Source organism: Lagopus leucura, unplaced genomic scaffold (genome assembly GCF_019238085.1).
Source record: "Lagopus leucura isolate 7727_CA_CO unplaced genomic scaffold, USGS_WTPT01 Super-Scaffold_100012, whole genome shotgun sequence".
Taxonomy (NCBI): Eukaryota; Metazoa; Chordata; class Aves; order Galliformes; family Phasianidae; genus Lagopus; species Lagopus leucura.
In genome coordinates this window covers 4,487,261-4,505,427 of record NW_024962267.1, presented here as the reverse complement: position 1 = coordinate 4,505,427, position 18,167 = coordinate 4,487,261, and the positions used below count along the sequence as shown (strand labels likewise).

At 38.5% G+C, this 18,167-nt stretch overlaps 1 protein-coding gene across 3 annotated transcripts in view; it reads right to left on the bottom strand.

The window, feature by feature from the left end:
- RAPGEF4 (Rap guanine nucleotide exchange factor 4) overlaps window positions 1-18,167 on the bottom strand; it is a 121,531-nt gene that overhangs the window by 49,255 nt on the left and 54,109 nt on the right. The window contains exons 4-7 of one of the 3 annotated variants that reach the window (XM_042874676.1): window positions 5,414-5,467; window positions 5,044-5,150; window positions 3,064-3,185; window positions 1,453-1,636 (exon numbers count right to left, since the gene is read on the bottom strand). In XM_042874676.1, the coding sequence (XP_042730610.1) occupies window positions 1,453-1,636; window positions 3,064-3,185; window positions 5,044-5,150; window positions 5,414-5,467 (467 nt within the window). The remainder of the gene's footprint in view (window positions 1-1,452; window positions 1,637-3,063; window positions 3,186-5,043; window positions 5,151-5,413; window positions 5,468-18,167) is intronic. The other 2 variants (XM_042874677.1, XM_042874678.1) reach the window with 2 other exon arrangements.

Below are 18,167 nucleotides of genomic sequence, written 5' to 3'. Positions count from 1 at the left end.
AGCATGCAGGATGCTGCTCATAGTCTCCTGATGACCAGCATCCACTCACAGCCCTCTTTCACTCCTCAGTGGAGAGTGCACAGGATACTTTTGTTAGGAGAAAATACTTCACTTCTCTGACACTATAATAGTTTACATATACACCAGACAGGTTTGTCTATGTGTTTTGTGTGATAGGGATTGTCCTGGACTAGACTTCTACCGAACGTAGGAAAGAGAAACTATTCTGGAACAGTAGGGTTACCCGCTTTTATGAGCACAAATATCTGGTTGAAATTCCTGAAATTCAATGCCTTTGTCAGGGTGCCACCAAACCTGTATTCCTAAGTATGTTGACTCACCGTGCAAATAAGATTATGATCTAAATAGACAGCACTGGGACAAGAATAGAGCAGGGAAAGGATACAGATAGAAACAGAACAAGAACAAGCAGTTGTGCTAGATGGATTCAAGACATTTTTAGCGTAAGACTTCTCCTACACAGTAGCCATGGCCCAAGCCAGTCCCAGAACAAAGACAAACTTTGCCACTGGCCTCAAAAGAAGTAGCATCCAGCTTTATATACTTACCTTTCTTGATGTGACCCTTACAAGTAAATCATTTGTGAGGATGACCTTAAGTAAATCATTACTCCCAGTGCACTTAATTAGCAGTAAAGTATGTCTTCAGTGGCCCCTAAACACTACCTGCATAATAAGGAGACTGCTTTCAATGGAAGGTCGAACAGATATTATATTGGTTGAAGACTGTAAAGCTGCCTGTAAAGAAGAGGCTTTGCAGAGTGTTCAGTGTGAGCAGAATGTACTGCTGAAAGGATGGTTAGTTAGCCAACCAGTGAGTGAGAAGACATAATCTGATAGCTATGAAAGGGTTAGACAGACATCTTCTGCGGCCTAGGTATAGAAAACATTTATATATTTAAAAAAAAAAAAAACAAACAAGCAATGAAAATAAACCCACAGAACCATATTTACACCTTGCTAGTACAATACAACAGGCAAAGTCCAGACTTTCCCAATTCAATAAACTTCTACCAAACATGAAATTAATTAAGGGCTCCCTCTGATGACTAACTGAAAGGCACTTAATGTGCTGACAACCTTTCCATCCAAGCACTGGTAACAACTGAAAGTGGTGTAGTTAACTGAATGGCATACCAGCACTGAAAGCGTTAATGGAACTTGCACCTTACTTTTAGGGATACTCAGAAATGAAATAAAAACTTACGTGCTGCATTTTTCATAGCCTTTGATGACTATGCTAATACATGTTCTAATTTATGAATAAGGACTGGAAATTTCTTGGCACTGACTAACAAACTTAAGAGGCTGAGTAAACCTGCACTAAAATGAAATAACTAGCTAAAGGATGCCTGGTAATATACGTAGCCTTCCCATCTCCCATTGTAACAAGAAAGGTCTATGTTCAGTGTTAATTTACAAATCTGCTTACGGTTTTCTGAGAATCATCCTCATATGAGCATCCGGCCCAATCTGAGACAGAAGCAGCATAGTGTCCTGTAGCTCCTCATCACACTCCTTTTTCTCTTCTTCTGTTGGCAAAGGGGCATCTTCACGCTCATCATCCAAAAACCGATAAAATAAGTATTTGTCCTGAAAGTAGTGTTCCTGGTCCACTGAAAACAACAAAACATTTCAGAGACTTCACTCTACTCTCTAAAATTAACTTTGTAGAAATCTGCATATTTGTGAGGAAGGGAAAGAAAACTCCTAGAAACTTCAAGGGCAACATTTATTTCTCACATGTCTAAATTATATAATTTGGATGGTACATTTCTAAACTGTGTACAACAAACACTTTCCATAATATTTCTATATATGCACACTGTGGGTGTATATGTATGTACATGCACACATTTTTCTTACTAGATCTTTTTCAGTTCTCACTGTTTCAAACCATTTCATTTAAGCAAACAATTCATACTTGGAGAATAGTTGCATCAAGAATTTATAAGGGTTGTACTCTAGCATGAACATCTTAACTGTTTCAGACAGGGTTGAAAAGTAACAAACCAAGAAGCAGCTAAAATCATGTTCCAGTAATACGTATCATCAATATGTAATATCAGAGTGAAGATCATTGACCTGTATCTTAGTGGAGAGTGTAAGAGTAAGTCTTATCTTGGAAGACTGCTAAAAAGAGTCTGTGACACAACAAAAGACAAACTCTTGGTCTTCCAAGCAAGTCATAATGGTGTGTTGAGCTGGATAGTGTGATGCAGTTGCAGCAGCTTGACCCTACGAATTCAAGACAGTATTAGGCAGGAACATAAGCTACAACCTTTTATGAAAGGAAATGGTGGAAACAATCTCTCTTCTCAGAATGTAAAGTTCTCACTGAGATGTGGGAAGCACAACAGACAATGACTAGAAGCATACTGTAATATGCTGCTGTTCTGAACTTCATAAAACTGTACAAACACAGCTTCAGATACGAATGCTGCTCTAGAAAGCTGAACTTTGGAGGGCTATAACATTCTGCTACCTAGTAAATCCTGCCAAGTGGAACCCACAAGGCAATGTAAAATACAATCAGAAAGCTAGCATAAATTCCAGATCTCTGCACTGGGATATTTGGAGTGCTGAATTTGGGAACCATTCAAAAACCACTGAAAATCATCCCAAAATTATGGATATGAGCAAACCAAAATACTGACAGTCAAGTTAAAAATTTGCAGCATTTGGAAGTGAAGATCAGTTTTATGAACGGCAATATACATCTTGGTTTTGGTTCAGGTGATATCCAGCTTTTGGAACATAACCACAAATCAGTGTAATAAGTAGTCTAATTAGAATTGCTACTCTTATGTTGCAATTTCACTGACTTTTCAACATTTTCATAAATTATAAAGGTATGTTGGTAGCAAGATTCAGTTGTTATCATCTGTATATTGTATATGCAAATCAAACTTCTGAAGAGGTTTATTTGTAGTTTTTCATTTGGGCTCATGATCGCTTTATGTTACATGAAAATAATCCACAGAAACACTGATGGGACACATTCACAAAATTTTAGTCAAGGCTCTGAATTTCTTTAACTTACCATGGTTAAGAACACCTTCTTCCAGCAATACTTGCCACATGCCAACAGCCTGACTTCGTGAATGGACACAAGTACTTTGCTGCATCATCCAGTCAACAAGTTCTGTCCCCACGCAGCATTGCCTGAAGGACAAATGAACAGAAAGGAATGAAAAGGGTGCTAATCAAGAGAGAGATCACAAACAGTATCTACCAATAATAGTGATACCTCAAACTCTGTTTTAGTCATATCTCACTGTAGAAGACAATGACACTGTCTCTGCCTATATGTCTGAAATACTAGTGAAGGCACTTAAGTTTTGAGAGAATCTGCTCCAAAGACCGGCAAATGTTTAGGGAAATGCAACATCCAGATAATCAGAGTGAGCCTCTAACAGCTGGTCAAAACCATAGCATTGGTGCCACAACCTTCAACCCATATTTCAGAGGAAATCTGCCGTGCATACAATGGGATAGCGAAAGTCTCCAATTTTTCAGCATTCTGCATGAAAACATTTAACATTATAATAGCTCTGCCTATTATAGGGAGAGTGAGTATTATGCGGGTTTTCCTCAATTTGTAACCAAGGTCTGGTTACACTGTACTTAAGGGCACTTGTTTGAATGTCTACAGTGTTTCTGAGACTCTCTCACTCCAGATTCTAGTCACCTTGCAGCTCCTTACTGACCTGGAGGTGAACAGCAGCAGGCCTCAAGTTGTTCTGCAGAGTGCCAAAGTGGAGTTGGGGAGGAACAAGAAACACCAAAAGGGGGGGGGGGGGGGGGGCCTGTTGTCACTATGTAAAATTCTCTGTCTTAACACACCCTAACAGAGCGGAACAGAAGCAAAGTAACGTGATCAAAACTGTACAAATCTATAACTGATGACATGTAGAACAGCCTGGTTCTGCAGTTCATGCTTCACTTTCTGAGACCAACGAAGTAGATGTTACTGAAACTATTGCAATGTAGCTTAAATAACACTCTTGCAATTAACATCCCATTTTGATGACAAAACTTTTCCTCACCTGGATACAATCTAACCTTTGAAATTCCATATTTAAAAAAAAAAAAAAGGATAACGGTGTAGTTTTCCCCAGTTCTGTACAAGATAAAATGCTGCAGTTGTTTGGATCAGCATAAGTCTTCATATATCACACTTGCTCTTTTGTTGTCCTAAAACAATGAGTCAATGCCATGTCATGACAGATCACCACACAAGCTCCAAATACCTTATACAATATTAAATATATTTTGGACACTAATATGGAAAATCAATGCACTTATTTTAAAAGTGAATCAGCAGTGTATTGATTTACTATTTAGAAAAGGCCATACACAGAGGTTTTAAATCAATTTTTATTTAAATATTCACCAAATAATGCATAAAGTATTTATGCATTATTAGACGCTAAAATTAACTGATCATTTTTCTAAGGCAACTGTAGATAAAAACTGAATCCCTAAAGTCAGGTTGCTGTTCTGAAAGTGCCATTGTTATCCCACTTCAACAAGACAGTGCTGCCACCAGCAGGAAGATAAGAGAGCCTGACGATACACTGAAAAAGGCGACTGAATAGGGCAGAAAATCTACATAAGGAGCGATTCTCACAAGGTGAACTTTCAGGTTTCACAATGAGCAACCTCGTTGGAGCAATCAGTACGGTAACAATCTAATTGAGCTTTCCTATTACATCTCACCAACACACAAAGAAAACAGAATCTACATTTTGCACAGAATATCCCAGCTAACTATGCCATTAACTTTGGAAGAGCTTTTATAAGTGAATGATCTGTTCAGAATTGTGGACTCAATTTCCAGTCAAATCCCTTCAGAAAGGATTTACCAGGCTCACTGAAGACTCATAACATACAAGTTCAAATAGTATCACAGGATAATTTCAGACCTTTTGAGACCTTAGAGTGTGCTAAAGCTTAAATCACAAATCAGAGGATGGCAGGCATAAAAATTCAGAGACCTCTATACAATCAGCTCACGCACCTGTAAGTCTTCAGATGATATTTACGATCTCTTATCATGTGAGGGGCTCGGGACAGGATGGTATTCCGCAAAATCTTTCCAGCTCTGAGGATCTTTTCTGAAGGAACCTTGGTGATCATGGAGGAAAAAAAGGGACCAAGACACACACATTTAAATCTTTCCACAGTCTCTGTACTGATTTCTGCAAGACAAAATACAAATTCTCTTCCCCCTAAATTAAAAGTTCTTGTGTAAATGCTTACTTATGCAGAGCAATGCAATATATTATATACATTAAGTCTCTCATAATTAGCATATTAAGAAAGGCATGAGGTCAGCTGATTCCATTTATTTAGCAGCCTGTCTCTACAGCACATCTGTGTCCTATTACCTGTGTAATGGTTTTAGAGGGATGATGTGGGATGTGAGAGTCAATAAGAGGTGTCTGAAAAATAAAATTAAATTAAATATATTTTAAAGGTTGAACAGTAAGGTAAAATAAATACATTAAAAAAAAAAAAAAAAAACAAAAAAAAAACACCGAAAAACCACCACAAAATGAACTAAAAAAAGCTGTAAAACCCATGATATGAATAAAGATGAATAAACAAACTCTAAGCATTCCGAAGTGCTAATGAATGTTTCAGTGGCCAAACACCGTACCAGAGCTGGGGCTGTGAAGGCAGGGTTAGCTCCTCTGCTTGCTACTCTCAGTCCCCTGTGGGCATAACAGCATTTCTCTGCAGATGACTGTCTCTACCATCACTCCCCCCACCTCAGAAACTCTTACCTCCTATAGCACCTATTTCTATTTAGCTCTCTTCTCCTGGCATAACAAACGAACAGGAATGAAGAAAAAGCTCTGCTCCCACTATGTCTTTCCTAAACTGTCACACATTGTCAGCAACACTTTCACAGAGGGCTTACCAGAGCCCTCTGAAGTGCAAGAGCCCACAGACCACTCACAGAGGCCTGAGTAGTGACTTTCACGATGGAGCTAGGGAAAGAAAAGTAGGAGCAGAGCAGGTGACTTAAATCTGCAAGAGGTGGAGTGAATGGCCAGGCCTCTAGAAGGGTCAAGATGAGAAGGTGAAACAGAGGGGGAGAGGAAGCATGTTGCAGGATGGATGGAAAAGGAAAGCAGAGATTGAAATGACTCTTGAAATGGAGGGAAAACAAAACTGAATTTCAGCAGCCACCTCAGACTTGTTGGGAAAATGTTTAGCTATGTTGCAAATAGTAGTTAACAGGACCAAATATGTTTCCAGTGTGGCACAATACAAGGGCTGAATTTGGTGCCCTGGGCTCACCAACATCAGTCTGCACCTAACACAGAAGTCTCCTGCCAGGGCAGGACTGTGCACTGTGGCAAAGACACCTTGCACCTCTACGCTAAGCACTGCTGAACTGCCAGGAACTAGTGTCCATCAGATGGGCATCTGTTTGCTAACTCACACAGGATTTTAATGCTGTGACAAAGGCCTTGTGGAAATCAGATAGTGCTAGAACTAGGAGTGCAGCAAGAGACTAGAGGTCAGCTGAGAAGGGGAAGATGGGGGAAGCATGTCACAGAAATCAATAAAGATAAGAAGCATGGCATGGAGAGGCCTGTAGATGAAAAATTATGGTTCTGGTTTTTTTAATACTAAATCTAAATCTCTTTTTTCAAAGATTCAGTTACGTTACAAACATTTCTGCCACCAGAAAGGGGGTGGAACATTGATATTTGTTCTGAACCTGTGCAGAGAATTCTTTAGTCAGCCTGTGTTTAGGGTTAAAACATACTAAAATAAGCAAGAATCTTTTGTAATTTGCCCCTGATGCAAACAAAACCATCAAGTAAAGGTTTCAAATATGTAGATAAGAATGACAAATTCAGAGGCATCACCCTGAGCATTAATAATTTTTGCTTCCATTTTATTTTAAAATGATTTGATATTCTGTTCAATTTCAATGAGACTGAAGGAAATACATGCTTAATAAGCTGGTTAAAATGGCACTGAAGTCATGTAAAAAGTATTTTTAAATTCTGTATACTTAAAATAGACTTTTTTAATCAACAAAGCATAATATACTAAAATCTAGCTTCCAGATATGAACATACTTCAGAGGAGAGATAAAATATGTAACATAAAAAATACAAGACTCTTCTAGAATAGTGACTATATAAAAGATTCTTTCACTAGACTAGCGAAAATGAATGCACTTTTTTACTCTGTAGTGAGTTTTCATTCAGTTACAACAAAAATGCATCAAACTAGTCATTGAAAAAAGCAAAGATTAATGAAGAACTATCAATAAACCTCCTATTCTAATCGAAACAGAATATGAGAGAACTTTTGAAGAAATAAGATTCAAGCTGAACGCGTGCAACATGAAAAAAAAAAAAGTAAAGAAATCAAGGTAAAAGCTCAATCAGAACACGAGAATCTGCAGCAGGAATGTTGCTCTCCTGCATTAGATTCTGACTAATTCAGAAGGACCAATTGAAAAAGCACAAAGTGTCTTGGATGAAGGTGATTTCATGAAATGATCCAGTGTCAACATCTTTCTGAAGAAAATAAAAACATCAAAATAGAAAAAATTGGGTTGGGAAGAAGAAATGCCTGCAGAGGAAGCTGGAGGAGGGGTGGGAGGATGGGAAGGGAAAACTAAATGGATGGCAAGTGTAAACTAAAAGAGTTAAACTAAAACTATTTTACTAAAGTAAACTAAAACTTAAGGAGTTGCAAAACATGTTCCAGAAGTACACTAACTAAAGGAAAAGTATTGATCTGCTTGCTCAACAGAAAGAAATCTGTTGTCAGATAACTCAGAAAGTCCAAAAGCAGTTTGTTGGTTTTTTTGGCAGTCTTCATTAAACAGATAAGCAGCAGAGAGATGGCTAGAATCCCTAATAGCACAGTAGCACAGTTAGAGACTAAAATGTCAGCCTGAAAAAACGAAAAGAATGGATGAGAAATTTTATGTCAATTAGGTAATTTCAAATTGGCTGGCTTTGAAGAATTACATGCAGAAAATCTGAAAAGTTTGATGAACCAAAGACAGCTGCAGCCATCTCAGAACTATCGGCACTCATCTCTGAGAGTTCTTGCAGACTAAGCAGTAGAAGATACAAAACTAGGGGAACTGAAGCATATAGACATGTCAGCCTAACTTGTCTTCCCAGAAAAAAAAGTCCATTTGTAAACAGATGGAAAAGAACATGGAGCTGAGTAACACATGATATACGTTAATCAAGAACAAATCATGTCAAACTGATCTAATTTCCATCCAGCAATGTTGATGGGTAGGAAAGAACCAGTAGATTTTCACCTCTATTACTTTAGCAAAACTTCTGGTGTTGGCTCATATGATCTTCCCTTCTACAAAAGGCAGATTAAATTCTTACAAAATAGGTGCAAAGCCAGTTGGAAAACTCCATTTTAAAAGCAATTCCCAGTGAAGTACTTCCCAGCAGGCAGTCATACTAAAGGTCTGTTTTGAAAAGTGTTCTCAAAAACATATCATATATCTGATACTACTAGCGTGGGATGAAGCAGAATGTACAGTGATTGATTTTGCAGGGAACTTCAGGATGGAGTGGACTGCACACTCACTGGAGAACAAGCTTATAAATTTCTTACAGTTTTGATACTGGCCTGAAAATACATGATGTTATTATGCAACACAAATAGTACTGACCACTTTTCTGAAGTAGACATAACCTGCTATAGAAAGAGAGTAGGGAACAAGTGCCTTTGCAGTAATTTCAAAGAAAAACAAGGTTGATAACAGATATTAAACAGAGCTGATTAACCAGTGCCATACTACTCTGAGAGTGACAAATACAGTATGAGGATGCAGTGGCTGATTAGATATATAATGCAGTTCTGCTTTAGTCAATCTAGATAAGACCTAAGCTAAAGCACTGTGTCTTGTCTGGATACATAATTTCTAAACCAACTGAATTTACAGAACAGCAACAAGAATAATGAGAAAGCACAACACAAACAAAAACAAAGTTGTTTAGCTACAGAAAAGACAAGTCATAGAGTGCGATTTTAAAAAACACCAAACTCTTCAGATTTAAAAGGCCTTTAAAAAGAAAAAAGAACAGACCTAGTCCATTGCGTAGAGATCAGAAAAAAAGAGTATAAATTGCTGTGAGAAAGAATTCAGATTAGACATCAGTGAAGCTTTTCTAACAGAACAGACAGCGATACTGGCACACACTGGCAGGGAGATAAGGCTCGTCCATCTTTGGAGGCTTGAGACAATACACAGGGTGCCTGCCAGGAGTGACAGGTACAGTTGTGCACGTGGCTCATGGATGGACTAGATGATTTCCTAAAAATCTTTTATATTCTGTGGCACTATGCAGTTTTCAAGGACACCTTTATGTGTCTAAAAGTACTTCAGCCAGAAGGTGATGCTGAAAGAGATGATCAATAACAAAACCTCCAAGCAACTACACTGGTCTCAAGAAAGGAAGGCAGCCACCGAGGAACCACTTGCCTGCCCAAGCTGCAGCTTCTCAAAGATACTGCATTGAGCTTTGGTTGCACCAACCACAGGATGAAATGCAATAAATGAAACCATATCATTTGGACTGGGTTTGGAATAGAAAGGCAAGTCATACTGCAAACACAGAGAAGCATAATATCAATTCATTAATAGCAGATACAATGCTCCTATAAAAACTTCCCATCAGAAAAACTGGATTCTGCAAGGAATCATATAATAATTATCACAATTTGGTTGAAGTCCAATTTTTACAAGTCTTTACAATTTTGGATCCTCCATTAAGGGATAATTAGAAAGCACTAAGAAGTAATGAGGGAGCTCTCCCCATAAAACAGCAGAGTACAGTGTGTTTAATTACTTTCTTCACACATTCTTGGATTCTTGAAGAAATAATGTGAGTAAAGCACCTGCATGTGTCTATTGATCACATTTTCCAGGACTTCTGAATCAGAGGAAAAGTTATCAGGTGAAGACCTCTAATTTGCAAACCTTTTATAGTTTAACAAATTACTGCCATCTCCTGGCCACAGTAGTGACAAGCTTTAGCTACTTCATGCCCTTTTCCAATTTGTGCCCTCAGACAGTTTACTATGATCTGCTGTTGCCTTTAAAGAAGATGTAGATGGATCTGGACGGTAGAGAACAGGGGACTACAGGTGTCAGAAGAGGGAAGTAGAAAGAGAAAGCAAAACGGTTTTCAGTTTAACACTGACAAACAATCTGTACATTTATGAATTCACATTCAAGCAAACCATTCATGAAGCCCATCATAGAAACACTCTTTAAATTGGGTTGAAGCAGAGGAAGTAAAAATCTTAGCTTGCAGTCTTCTGAAGATTCAAATATTCATGCATCCAAATCTAAATAGCACTATTCCAATGTTTAACATTATGCACACATCTAACCTCTGAAGAAATGAGCTTTAGATTGCAATCTATAAGGCATGAGTTTCCTTTACTTCTGTGCTTCCTACATCAATGAGCAAACCACACATAAACAAATAAACAATACAGTGAATAACAATAATAGAGACCTAACATGACATCTGTATTTGTTGCTCATATCTGCTGAAAAAAAATCCAAGGACATCTCATATAAAAATACTTTCCCTTTAAGTACCTGTAAAGAGATGTTTCTTCTGAGACTTTACATATGAATTAGTATCTTTTTAAGCAACGTGGATCTTTTTACTCTCAAATGTTAAGGTAGGAAATGTGTATTGCAAAGAACAAAAAAGAAAGAAAATAGAAGTCAGTGAATCATGTTCCTTTCCCATGACCTCAGTATAGATCATCTTAAGCAGAGAACAAGTTTCTGTATTTACTGGAGTTAAATAAGGTGTGTGAGGTTACTAGGGTGATCAGATAAACCTGCACAGGACTGTTGATCCCTTATTTACAACTGGGGCATTGAAAAGAACTGCAACTGACATCTGTTTTACTGCTGGCTGGCACAGGTTCCAAAGAAAACAAAGGACAAAAGACACACAAGTTGAAAGGTGGCAGCATCAACAGCAACAGCAGCATCACTAAGACGTTTCCTTGTTTTACACCACTGGAAGTTAATGCTCTGGGTGATTTAGAGTCCAACCCAAACCCACTGAAATCACTGGGAAGTAACTGACTTAATGAGTTTCAAGTCAGGCCCACAGCATCTGATTCTCTTTAGGCATACTTCAGGAAGTAGAGCATCTTTAGCTCTTACCGGTTCCAACTGTTGTCTGGTGCCTGTAATTTAGAATGGTGCTCAAATATCTGCTTACAAGCATCCTGAAAGGCTAACAATGCCCCTTCCTGGTTTACCAATGAAAAAATAAAACATACGAAAACCATTCTCACAACAGTGGTGAAAGTGCAGACAGTCAGTATGATAGAGCTGAAAGCTAACAGAAGTCCCCACAGCACTCCTATGCAACACTTTCCCTTTATTCTTTTCAGTCTTTCTCAAGTTCCATAGAATCCTTTTCAAAAAGTTGCCTGTTTTATTACGTTAGCTATGTGAGCTATTTCATACCCAGAGTATAGATAAGAAATCCAAATATGGCTCTTTTCCCAAAACAAACCAGTATTTCCACCAGTGGAGAGTAAAGAGTATATCAGGTATCAGGTATACGACTGAGCATACAGTAACATAGCAATGAGAATACATTTCCAGATGGAAAGTGATCTTGGATAGAGCAACCTAAGTCTTATCTGTCTTATCTGCAGAAATAGCGCATCTGTGCAGACTGCATCATGTCTGCTAATATGTTTTTGGTAAAACAATCCATGTGGAGAAAGCAGCTTGCTAAAAAAACATCAGGGAAACAGCTGGTGAAAGATCCAGTTGTAAAAAGGTTGTTTGAAAAGCATTTTTTATCTCAGTCTTGCAGAATATATAACTAACACTGTAGGAATTCCTGGAGTCAGCCTTTGCTGGATCTTGGGAGCAGACCTATGTATAACCTGCTGATATGCTGATCAGTGATAAGCCTAGGCACATACGCCCAGCTCTGGGCATTTCTGACAGATTCTCCTCAGCGCTGCAGGACTGTGAGACACAGCACCAGCGCTGAGCCCCAGCCTCACCAGACTGCAGTCACAGCTCCAGGGAGACCTCACCCTGCTCTTGGAATACAGAAGTGCAAATAGAAACACAGGCACTATTACCACGCTGGAAACATTTTGGATACTATAGTATCTCTCCACAGAGGCACTTAGCTGGAGAACCAATCTGCCCTCTCCACTGCCTGCTCTCCACAAAACAGCATCCACAGTCAAAGGACAAAGTGCTTCCTCAGGTCTCATAACTAGAAAAACCCAAACCCGACAACGACCAACCTCCTGCCATCTCTGTCATTGATTCAGCAACACTTTGTGATTAGCAAAGGACAAATTACACAGAAAAAGCACTTGTTTCTTCCCTTCACTTATGTATAGCTAACACTGTGAGAATTCAATTGACCTGTAGCTAGTTTCTAAACACTCTAAATCAGTATTATTGAAGCATCTTCAAGTTATCCATGCTCACAAAAGATGATCATACTTTCTTAAGAAACATCTATAAGCAGCAGAAGTGGAAAGCCAAACAAAGTATAGATGGAGGAAAACAGAGACACAAAGATGTCTATAAAACCATGGAACCTCCACAGAAACTTGTTTCACATCATATGAGCTTCAAAAAATGACAGCAACTGTAATCTAATCACCCAGAGGTTTAACTAAGTACAAGCTAACTAAACTAAGCAGACTAGTATAAATTGTCAAGAATATTAGTTAAGACAGCTCAGTTTTATTCATTTTTAGAATTAATTGACTGCATGACCTTGAGCAAGTCACATCATTGCACTGTGTCTCACTTTTTCCTCTTTGGGGAAAGGAATGCTAGTAATTTCTTAGTAAAATGCTTTGCATACTATCAGTAAATGCTCTACTCTCAAAATATTCAGCGTAACATTAACTTTTAAAATCTACATTGTCTAAATGTAACGCAATGTAAAGATTAAGCTGTATTTTAAAGCCCATTCCAAAATTGCTTTTCTTTAGCAATCTAAATGCATTAATAGCATAAACAGGAAAATGTGTCCCTTTACAATCTCAAACACTATTAGTGTAGTAAATTTACTTTAGAAAGTTAAACTGAAATTGCATTATTTAGCACTTCTACAACGTTTCTTTGACAAACTGTAAATGCCTATCCCTCTTAGCACAAAATGATTCAGCCATTACCAAAAATGATACCTCACTGTGAATGTCAAAGAGAAAAAGAATATTGAAACAGACTATGACCAGTGCACAAAAAAAGCCAGAACACGCCTAATGATCTCTTATTTTCCTGTCATTTTTCTACTTCCCTACTACAATGAAACAGCTGTTACAACTACACTGCATGCATTGAATAAAATGTCAGAAAATGTTAACACCACTGTGAGCATTCCTGATATTCTGGTAGAGGTGTGGCTGCAGTTGTCATAAGGAATCTCAATCCAATATTGTTACAGGCTGCTCTGCTGCTGCATTTTATTAATCTACAAAAGAATCAATGATTTTTTTTTTTTTAATCGCCTGAGAACTACTGTTTTCTTATTATCTATGGCTTTAGCAGTATGTTTACTTGAAATACATATTGAAAAGCAAACTATAATGAAGACGAAAAATTAAAATAATATTAGACAGCAATGTTAAGACTTGCCACTAACACATTCTTCAGATAAGCAATTCAAAAGCAAACCAAATTGAAGCTAAAGACTGACAAGCTCTGGAGGATTTGTTTCCAGATTCCTTTGTAACTTCTGCACATGCAAGCTCCAAAGCTCTCAGGAGCCATGCCTGTAGACAAATGTGGCTATATGGACTCACCTGTGCCTTGAGCAAACCCATCACCAGAACTGCCCTCTGAGAAATACTTGATGAAGTCTTAGGTGCAAAAACTGGATAGAGTGTGAATTAAGGGGTGAAATTGTGACCCTGTTAAAACTCTTCAGTGTAGTGAAAACAACACTCAAATGAGCCAAGAGCCCTACTGTCATCTGAGTGATATCAGTTTATCACATGACCTCAGATAGTTGTTCTGCCTCAAAGTGTTTCAACTTCTCCATCTGTAAAATGGCGATGACAATGTCTATTCACATCACTGACAAGTAATGAGAACGAGCAACTGAATGTTGCAAGCAAAATCCTGGAAGTCAAGTCACTACAATTTCACCCTAAGTATTTTATAATGTTTTTAACAAAAAAAGGAAGTCATCAAAGTGACATGGGGCTCATTGAAGATTACATCCTGAATTCCTCAGGGAGGGCAGCATCAGGATAACATCTCTGGCAAGCAGAGAAGGCATGTTAATTTAAACCTGTTTTGTGTCTCTTCTGGTGATTCCAGGTTCCTTCGTCTCTCAGTTCAGGACAGTGTACTGTGTGAACATACACAAAATGAAGAAACATTGAAGGAAGGAAGCACAGCTGTGTCAGATTCCAACTGCTCTATCTACTCCTCCTTCTTCCTGTTATCCTTTTCAGAAATGAATTATTTATAAAAATGAACTGAGAAGGAATAATCTAGCAATATCCAATGCAACATCATCCATTATGCTACTTCACAGAAGGAAATCACATGATTTTTAATAATCTACATAGATCTCTTCCATCTACATAGAATATACTTTCTAATACAGCTAAATGGCTGTTTCTGTAGCATATGAAAGTATACAGAAGAAATCCCACAATAAATGCTAGACCAGAACACATTTTTAAAAAGCACAAATATTTTTCTTTCAGCCCAGTATTACTTCAACAGCTTACAGTCTTCTGTCATAAACATAAAACCCATTCAAGCACTTCTATTTAATTTACCTATTTGTGCATCAGTGAAAAAGACAAGCATTCTGCTCTTGGCAAATATCCACAAAACAATCTTCTTATCTTCCTCAAAACTCCTCTTTCTCCCTGACTTCACAAGCCTTGTCAAAGTCTACGGTGCTGATATGCTGAACCTGTTAACTGTCCTGCCCCATCTATATCAAATACTGTGCAGTTTACTGGGTGCTTTCATCTGAATACCAGATTTTATTTCCTTATGCAAACACCCTTTTTCCTAGTGGTTTTGACATCAGACAGCTTCTGTTCCTGCCTGGGACACAACAGCCCTCACAGCTCAGAACCAAATCACAGGAAGCAATATGCATCTTCTGAGGACAACTCAGGAGCATCAAATTCCCCTTCCAACATCAAGAGACATCAGGATCCAATTATTCAGCAAAGGAAGAAGTCCAACATTATAAATTCAGGGAGAAAATAACGGCTATAAAGGGTAGGAACTTCTCTTTCACAATAAAACCTAACTGTAATCCCACAGATTTAACCAGCATAAAATGAATCTCATAACTGACGTACATACAATCAGTTAATTCAGTTAATTCTGATACTTCATTGGAAGTAACTGTATTGATTAAAATCACACAAGGGTACTTGGAATCAAATTATTAGATCTGAAAAAAATATGGATTAACATCCCCTGTTTTTCATATTAATTCCATAATACAATTAGAATAATCAGTAAATAAGATACAAATGAGCTAATACACATCTGTGTGAGTAGTCGGCATTCCTAAGGAAAATAGTAAAAGAACAATACTAGCAAATCCTACATATCTGAACAAAACATAATTAGTATTGAATAATAAAGATTTCATTTTTATAGATTTGCTCCTTACCCCCTCCCACCTTCCTACAGAGCTTGCAACTGCCCAGTTTGCTGCCATTTAAATCAACACATTCACATTCGTTTTTACTGGGGGGGGGGGGAAGTTCCAGAAATGCTCACAGAACACTGGAATAATTAAAATAATTAATTCAGGACTGATACAGAGAGGTAGAATTACTCTACCTGACATTTTCCCTAGCTAGCCACATCTCTTTACATCCCAATTCTCTACAGTATGTTTCTGAAAGAAATGACCTTTTTTTAACCTCTCTCAGTATGTATCTCAAGTTCTGTAAATTCTATGATGTCTAGCTTATAGGGACACCACAGAACCAGCCCTGTCTTCGTGAAATGGAAAGGGACCTGTTGTATTTCGTAATTTATCTCCTTTCTTCTTTTTCTCCTTAACGTTGCTGTTAATTTTCACATCAGTACTAAAAACATTGCTTCCTTCAACTGAAATTCTGTCCCTACCATCTCTCAACTGCTCACCTCCTTTTCAATCATAAACTCCAAATCTTCTTTGGCTTAACTGTCTCCTTAGAGAGGACCACTGTAGGCTGTATAAAAGATAGCTACTTCTGCATTAGATAGCTACTTCTGCATTAGGTTAAGTAAATCACAGCATGAAGATGAACAGTTAATGCTTGCTGCTGCAGAGAAGTTTAATTACTGTAATCCAAACCAGCCTGGAGACACTGATCACACAGAATACTCACAGCTGACTTGTTTGTCTAAAATACCAAACGTTTCTGAAAAAAATGTATAAATATGCAGCTTTTCCATTACAGTCAGACTAAGAGACTACCTTGGGGAAAGGGTAGTACATCCTCCCCAGAAGAACCTCTGGAACAGTAAAGGCCAATAAGCATTGTTGCAGATTGCCACTTATCTGTAGTGCCACAAGGTCATGCAGCACTTCCCAGGCAGCAGTCCATACTCTCCACTCCAAACTTCACAGCAGAAAAGCCAAGCAAAAGGCAGTCTATCAAGAACACTGACTGTAACACTGAAGAAATCGAACAGATGGAGTAGCATTCAGGCAGCCTCCTGGTTTCCTTCTCCCTCCTCACTTCCCAGCTTGGACTACTATCCCAGGAAGATGGGAGAGCCACACTGCTACACAGAGAGGCCCAGAACCACTGTGGAGCAGCAGATACATGTTTACAGCAGAAGAAATTTAACAAAAAACTTACTTTTACAGGTTCGTCAAGATGTTTTTTGCAACATTCCCCTGTAATCTGCAGAAGCGCACTATCATTTGGTGAGTGCAAACTGAAATGGAGGGGGGGGGTAAGGGAAGGTGACAGAAAAAGGGGGAAAAAAAAAGAAGACAAAGGAAAAATAAAAAAGGAAGGGTGAGACCGCTTTATCTTGTGGACTCCTAGAGTTTTGCCAGACTAGATGAGGAACTTTGCACAGCTAGCGACAAAAGGCTTTTCCTGGGCCCATTTCCCAGACTTATTTGGAACAGGTACCAGAATGCAGCAGTTAGCAGACCACAGTCCCTAATTTAGGCTGTCTCTGAATACAATTAAGACAACCCAAGAAGAGGGAGGGGAAGAGAGAGAGAGGAACAACTGTTTGCCTATTTCTGCATGAGTATTACAGCTGTAACAGGAATACATCATACAAATCTGTGTTTAGGCGCTTGAGATTGAAATCATACAGATTTGTGGGTGACTTTGCAGTGAGCTGCAACAGCACTGCAAGAAGGCCTGATGAAAACTTGCCTAGTCTGCTACTCCTCTGCCCACCCAGCAGCTGAAGATGGCTGCAGAGATACGAGATACAAGAAGGCTGCAGAGATTCTCACAGCCCACAGCTGACAAGCCCAGCAATGCTTTGTCCAGAGGTTAGATATTTAACACCCCAGATAGTTCACAGCAGCCTGAAGCAAGACTGCTGTGTTCCACCCCTGGTCAGGAAGTTAAATCCCTGGTCAGGAAGAGCAGAAAATTAAGCTCAGAAAAAAAAAAGGTTAATGTTCTTCTGACAGTTCTGCTCTCTTACCATAAGGTCTGCTCCCGTCATGGCTTACTGCCCAGTCACCCTTATCTGCTTCTTTGCCTGAGGACACTGCTGACACCTGTGGGGCTCTCAGGTGGACTGAATTAGTTTATGGTTCAGGTGAGAAATAACCAGCTGAACCACTGTGCAAAATGCTACAAGGGAAGAATGTGGCATGAGAGATGCTCCTTTGAGACCCCTCAGATTCAGGCATTTGAAGTCAGTGACCTTACACAGTGAGAGTGAACAAAGCAATACTGAGAAGTTTACAAAGACTTAATCATAATGCATCCCCATTAAATTACTGGCTCCTCCTCCATCCAGTTTATATTTAAGGTTATTATACAAATTGTTTATATGTGCTTATTTCCTAAGATGAAAAGAAATGTGACTGGATAACACTAATTAGCAGCAATGTAATAACTTGTAATGGAAGTATGCTTTTTTCCCCC